The sequence below is a fragment of the Octopus bimaculoides genome, chromosome 2, assembly GCF_001194135.2.
Source record: "Octopus bimaculoides isolate UCB-OBI-ISO-001 chromosome 2, ASM119413v2, whole genome shotgun sequence".
Taxonomy (NCBI): Eukaryota; Metazoa; Mollusca; class Cephalopoda; order Octopoda; family Octopodidae; genus Octopus; species Octopus bimaculoides.
Window position 1 is genome coordinate 97,688,347 of NC_068982.1, and position 7,958 is coordinate 97,696,304.

Sequence of the window (7,958 nt, forward strand, 5' to 3'; positions counted from 1 at the left end):
GAACAACAAACACAAAAGCAACAACGCGAGGACGTGATACATGTAAATTATTAGCAGACGCTCGGGGAAGAAAACAAAGATGGTTTAACGTTTCGAGCAACGCTCTTCTTCAGAAACAGAGCAAAGTCCAATAGAAAGGAAGACGAAGGAAGAAAATCGCCAACGATTAGGTGTTGTTGGTGACGAAAAAAAAAGGAAAAGAGAAAGAGAGAAGGGAAGGAGAGTGGAAGTAGAAGAGAAGATTGGTTGAAGGAAGACGAGTTAAAGAGGAAGAGTCACGGAACGGTGCAAATAATTCACGATTAAGAAAAATATAATTCACGAGAAAATATTTGTGACACCATTGATTCTATTATTATCTAGTGTAACAATTTAAAAATGATAACAGAATCAATAATATAGGCGATCGCAGGCCCCAAAAAGCATTAAATAGCTGAAAGTTTAAAATTAATCAAACAACTTACTAAGTATGTATATCTGTTGGAAATAACAGTCAAAACTCTTCTTTAAATCGGCAAAATATTTTGGCGATTTAAATGAGAATTTTGACAGTTATTTCCAGCGAGTAGACATACGTAGTATATCGTTTGATTAATTTTGACATATATATATATCACTGGGATAATTCACTATATGATAAAAGGTTACATAATTAGTACTTTGAAGCATGCAAAAAATTAAATAAGTGCCTTGAATAAAATGAAGGCACATCTCACGGTTCGCCGAAAGCATCCATTGTTGTATAGGCTTGTGTGTTTTAAAGTGGACCAGTGTATTTAAAAAGAACTTAGTAGGATTATTAAAAACCCCAAATATACTTTGTCAAACGCGTGGATGAATTTTGTGGGGGTATCATGCCGGGAAAATGTGTTTTAAACTTATTTTTTGCCGATCATTTATGCGCACTGAACCTAGAATAGTGATACACTATGCTTTTAGTAAAGCAATTTTCGCTAAAGTTACAATTGTTATGATCCATGTTTACCTTCGGGATTTTGTAAAGAAAATATCTAGCTATGTGGTTTTTTAAGGCCTATAGCTATTTGAATTGCATTATAAGATTTTGTTAGCTCTATTTTAATGTAATTAGACAGTGGCGTTTGCTATACATTGCATTTTCTCTTGGAGCCTTATTGTGGGGCGCCTCATTATAGCAATGAATTGCAATATTAAACTCATTTGCGGATAATGAGAAGATGCACTTACATGTGTTAAAAACTAAATTTTGAAGAATATTTCACAAGTGATTAGAATCCTAATTAACATAAAATTTCTTATTTGGTTTCTGGCATGGACTAAACCTTTTTGTTTTTAAATTTAATGTAATATCTAAAAAAGAGAATTATTAGCGTTAACTGTAACCTCTAACCTTTTAGTTTATGACGGTTCGTATGTCACGATTCTAAAAGTACGTTTTCTCTGTAAAGTCCATGCTAAGAAATTCTGTGTTCAGACAGTCTAAATTCAATAAGCATACATTATTTACCCTTATCAATACAACTATGGGACATCAAACAACACGTCACTAGTTTTCTTAAATCAAGCTAAATTACCAAAAGTTAACAGGAATGTACTAGAGTGCATAATAATATCAATGTTAAATTCAGTTATGGGCATCAGGATTTTAGCAAAAGTCGAAAGTAGTTTTGATAGAGCGGGATAACAGTTAATAATATTGTACTAAGCTTACCATTTAGTTTATTTATAACGTTATTAGATCATTTCATGACCCTCATCCGATAAAGGGTGTACTCAAGCATTGTTTTTTTTTAATTTTAAGTATAACCAAGTTTAGAATATGTTTGCTAACCTGTCCTCTCCTCGTTTTAGCTGGAGTAATAAATTATATTTAGGGTTACTCTGAAAAGTTGGTCATGCTCCTTAAGAGTCAGATATTATATTGGCATTGATGCTAATATAATTTTTGTAAATATTAGTGATGTTATTGGATAGAAGTCTGTTGTATCTGCTTTTATCTACGCAACAGTGCTATCCAGTGTGGCAGAGATTTTTGTTTTGGAATCACGTTAGATAATTAAGTTTTGTTCAAGAAGCTTTGAAAGCCGTTATAGATCTTCCTAAGTTTAATTCGTTTTACCAGATTAAAGAAATATGCTTCTAACAGCACTAGAGCTTTAATAACTGCAGATTGTTTTTTTTTTCTGGATTTAAATCCGAATTTATCATCCATGTTATCTACCAGTGCGACTTTGTTAAAAAAATAATAATAAAAAGAACACCAGCTCATTTCTTTTATGAAATCTGAAATCTTCGGCTTTCTCGATTTTTCAATTTAACTTGTAAATATTATTTAAGTTTATTATGAAAAATCTTTCCAAGTTTTGCTTTATTTTATTACTATAATCCTAACATCAAAAACAAGAAACTCCGAGAAACTATTTATCAATAACATATGATATATTGCTCTACATTTGTTCCCGAGTACTCTAAACAACTCCTCTTATGTCCATATATGTATGTGTAAATGTATGTAAGTGTATATTTGTTCTATATGTTATATATTCATTCTTTTTCAGAGAGAGAAAAACTATCCTTCCTTCACATGCTAATTAAAACCTTGGATATACAATTATTAATATATTTATCTAAATTGATAGATGTAAGTATAAGTTGAAATTGTATTTTCTTTTTCTGTCCAACTCTGCATGCTGACGTTGTACTGTGTTGCTATCCGGAAAAAAAAACTACCTTCTATCTACTGTCCTTGAGTATTCAGAAGGATTAATCATTGATTAGTGACAAAACTTGTTTAATATTTTCTATGACTTGTAGACAACACTACCGTATAGAAGTAAATCAGTTGAGACATAAGAAACAAACAATTGCCCGCATCAGTAAATAGTTACAGCAAAAAGTTAGCGAAATGCAAAAAAATATCTTTACCTTCATTTCAGAGGAAAATAATTAATGTCACTTTGCGAATTTTTTCTGTTGTATTTGTGATCTGGCAAAGCAATGCACAGGTTGAAGTATGTAACGGGTAACGCAACAGATGATGAATAGCAAAACATTTTTTCTGTAAGCTGATCACTTGTTACATAATCAACATTTCATAACAGAATTATAGTTTTGCATAAGTTTGTTTTGTCTGAATTTTAAATGATTTATTATATTCCATTTGTCAATGGAATTCACATACATCTTTCGTTGAATAGTAAAATTCAAGGTATAAGACAATTCGGAGCATTTTAATTACTGTTGGGATTATTGTTGCCGACTATCCCTAGTTCCACCCTGCATAGGCAGAACTACACACAAAGTCTTTCCAGACACGGCCATCTAACCCCATTGTTGCAGCTGATCTAAGATTTCCATGAGGTGCATTCCAAAAGTTTTGAAACTTTTCTGGGAGAGGCAGTTACGTCTGTCTTATATTGTTGTAATCTTAATATATCATTACTATACATTTGATGAGCTGACCTCTCGAATTCTGTTAATCCAGATTGAAAGAAACGGCTTTAACAGCACTTTGAACACGTCCTGTTAAACACTGCTTGTCGCAGCTGACTAGTTTGCGGGTAGAAGCTGGGACTTGAAGACAATTTCGAAGCTTGCTATGCAATGACGTTTTGTGTTAAACTGTGCAAAAGTGCTACAGAATCATAGGATATGCTCCAGATTTCCTATTTGTAGGAGTCGAGCATCTAGTTCTTCGCTGGCACAAGAGTGCAAGTAAAGCAAATCCTCCAGGAGGTTCATGATAATCCTCTTTTTCGACAGCAAGAGCATCATCTACATCCACTAAGTCTTCTCTAGCTAGATGATCAATATTGAGTACTTTGTGAAGGTTATGAGGGAGTTGAGGAAGAGAATTCGTCGCAAATGTACAGAGCACCTGCATCAGGACAGTATACTAGTCCACAGTTCCATCCTGGTAATCGATTATTTGACAGAGATGGGCATCATAATATCCCTCACCCGTTCTACAATCCAGACCTTGCTCCCTGTGACTGGTTGTTCCCCAAGCTGAATGGAAAAATGAAAGAAGCTGACAAGAGTCCTGAGCACCATCAACTTGGAGGACTTCTATGGGGCTTTCCCGAAGTGGTTGGAGCACTACAACAGGTGCATTGAGGTTAGAGATCCTTACTTTGAAGTTGATTAGAATTTTGCACTTCTTTGAAATTACTAAACTTCTTTGAAATTATTAAACTTCTCTCATGAAAAATCTCAAAACTTCAGGAATGCACCAGAATCCATCAGATGAATGAAAAACAAAAGACTGCGATTTGGTCTGAAATTGTTTTAACCGATTTTGTATCCTACTCAATAAATAGAAATCGTTGTGGGCATAACGGCTATAGTATAATTAGCGTTTCCACGTGGCTTATTACATTCAAAATTGGGAGTTCAAATTCTACCCCTGCATCGCAAAGCTTATGGGAACTTTATTGTTCGATATTTTCTCCATTTTAACTTATGTTTGTAAACTCATCGATGACCGAGAATATTTTGGTTGTTTCACATGTTGCTTAAAATAAATTCGGTAATCTACTGCATAAATAGAAAATTTTTACATATGATTTTTATTCTGTTAATTACCTTGAAAATCTAAGCATTCTGTAGGTTACATAAGTACTATGTGCAATACCTTAGTTTCATGCAATGCAGATAATCAGTAATAGTTTTCATAAAGCTGAGAAACGTTATCTATAATCTTATCGGTTATTTGATATATTCTTCTTCGATCTGACGCTTATTTCTCCTTTATTTTTCATATCTTATCTCGTATCTCATTTAAAAATTACTTTGTCGTTTGAAAGTTTATCATTTGGTGGTGCATGTACATACACACATACATACATACGTACGTACATACACACACGCACGCGCGCACACAGAAACACACACACACACACACACACACACACACACACACACACACACATATATATACCAAATTCCAGTGCACCTACGTCATAGAATTGCGCGCATGTGGCATTCACTTCCTAACTGCTTCTTTTCGAGTGTAATAAATCGTATGGTGTTCTAATAAATGGCTACGTTGTGCTTATAACCACATTATACATAACTATAGAAATAAATGTGCACATATGTGTATATGCACATGCATACGCGCGCGCGCAACCACATACACGCACGTACACATTCACGCACATATACTACAATACATATATGTGTCGATTTATGTATGTTTATATATATATATATATATATACATATAATAATATTAGGGATAAAATCCAAAATGACAGGTAAAAACTCAATTAAAATCAATTTATAAAAAATTAAAATTAAATTGAGCTTTATAGATAAAATATATAAAATATATAGTTTTAGGGAAAATAACCAAGTTTCAAGAACTCATCGATGAAAATCTACTATCACATATAGAAAAATTAATACTGAAAAGCACAATAAATGAGTATAATATAAAGTAAAGTAAATATCATAAGATAAATATAATATATATGTATGTTTGTTTATATGTGTGAATATATATATGCATATACACATATATATATACATACATATATATAGATATATATATTATATGTATTTATTTTCTCTAAGTTAATAATTAACTCGGACAAAATAAATTGGTTAATAGATACCAGGGTAGCAAAGATCACAAAATGACTGTGGTGTAACTCCTGTTTATGAGGTAGAAACTCCTTGTTATTTTGGGTACTTGAGTAAATATATAAATTTAGTAAATGGAGTAAAACGCATATTTTAAATGAATTCTTTTATTTCCAACATATGTTTCGAAGATTACAAATTATACCTTCCATAGGGATAGGTGATGTTGAAAAGGATATAATCTTCTCTTCAGGGAAATACATAGGAACCAGCTTAACCGTAAGACATTTTAACCGAATATCGGTTAAAATGTCTTACGGTATATAAATACACACATGTATATGAATATAAGACCTGTTTTACGACGGAAAAAGAATACATGCATTTCATAAGCATGGTACGTCAGCATTAGAACACTCGTACTTAAGCTGAGTTTAGGTAAGATATTTCTTATGTTTGGTAATCAACACTGTGATGAAATGGTTGAGTTGTGTCGATGAATAGAACACAAATACCGTTGAAATTTAAAATGCAAAAATATTTATTTTTATCGCTGGGAAATTGTATTTTGCCGTTACTACCAACGAAAGCGAAAAGATGTTTACACTATCTTCATTTGAAGTTTGTATGAGATGCTGCTGTCGAAGATAATAGTAGCTAACCTCGTTTGAGTTTAGTAGGTAACTGGTTTAGCTGCGTCGTCCTCGTCCATTGCTATTGATTTCACGGTCAAGCGTATCATGTATCACTACTTCTCACGGGTTCTACTGGCTAGTGGCTAAAACACACAAAATATGCAGCTGACGTGCTTATCAGAAAAAAGGCGCCAATGATTAAGCTGTTTAATAAGATCCTATTTACGAGACATTTGAGTGGTCAGTTCCTTAATGACAACATCAATAATTGAGATAATCATTCATGTTGTTTTTGTATCAGATACAGTAATCCGTCTTCAATCTCTAGGTGTTTTGAGACTGCTAAATATTCCTGATACAAGCTTATTCTTTCATCAGTACATGATTCAGCTGCTTGTTTTATAAACATATCATAAGGATGTGTAGACTTGATATCGACTCTCTGTGTGTTAATTAAACAGTTATTTTAAATCTAGCATATGTTTGTAAAATATGGTTGTAGCTTTCATTTCTCTATAGTTGTTTCCATTTTCACTGGATGGTGATAATGATGGTGATGACGGTGGTGGTGGTGGTGGTGGTGGTGGTGATGATGATGACGACGACATCGATGATGTTGATGATGGTGATGATGATGATGATGATGATGATGATGATGATGATGATGATGATGATGGTGATGGTGATGATGATTATGATTATGATGAACCACTAGAGGCACAAGAATTTCAATGAGAAGCGGTGGAGGAAGCATTACTGTAAAAACGTACAAGAAATAAGTAGAAGCGAGAGTTCTTTCAATGTGACGAAGCTTAAGAAGAAATGAGCCGAGCAGATGACACAAGAAGAAGAAGGAGGAGGAGGAGGAGGAGGAGAAGAAGAAGAAGAAGAAGAAGAAGAAGAAGAAGAAGAAGAAGAAGAAGAAGAAGAAGAAAAAGAAGAAGAAGAAGAAGAAGAAGAAGAAGAAGAAGAAGAAGAAGAAGAAGAAGAAGAAGAAGAAGAAGAAATAAGTACAGCTGTAAGAATAGAAAAAAAGAACTGTAAAAGAAGAAAAAAGGCTTTTTAGATGGCAATATCTAAGATGAAAGGAATCAAAATTTATTCTAGAAATTCAAACAATATCGATATAAGCAATTCGAAAGAAAGGGGAAAAAACCCCACCTATTATTGAACATGTGACGTGCATGATGTTGCATGTATATAAGACATTATGCAATAACACTTATGTAAGTTTAGCACTTAATATAACCGTGAACATCTACACATAAACACGCACGCACAAACATGCATGCATGCAAAAAAATAAACGAATGATAATGCAAGACTTTGAGCATCGGTCTGTAAGAAACAGATATTTATGTAAACATCTACTGATATACGCACACAGATACACAAAACACATACATACACACACAAACACACACACACACGTATCCATCAGTACATACATATATATGTGTGTGTGTGTGTGTGTGTGTGTGTGTGTGTGTGTGTGTGTGTGTGTGTATCACTTCCCGAGCGTTAAACTAATACATCTTTTTGTTGTTTATACAACCCGTCTTTGTCTTTTTTTTTTTGTAAATTCCAACTAAATATATATATGTAAGTATGTATGTATATATATGTACTTACATATAAGAGACCAAGTATGTATGTATCTATCATTCTATATATGTGTATAAAGAAAATAGAGAATTGGAAATTGTTACATATATCTCCATTTTCTATTTTTATACACACACACATACACACACAAAC

The 7,958-nt window shown here is 33.1% G+C and overlaps 1 protein-coding gene across 1 annotated transcript in view; it reads left to right on the forward strand.

Annotated features, from left to right (window-relative positions):
• Positions 1–7,958, forward strand: part of LOC106871565 (F-box/WD repeat-containing protein sel-10) — a 160,670-nt gene that overhangs the window by 33,086 nt on the left and 119,626 nt on the right. The window contains exon 3 of the mRNA XM_014918071.2: positions 2,538–2,620. Coding sequence (XP_014773557.1) covers positions 2,564–2,620 — 57 coding nt within the window. The 5' untranslated portion in view covers positions 2,538–2,563. The remainder of the gene's footprint in view (positions 1–2,537; positions 2,621–7,958) is intronic.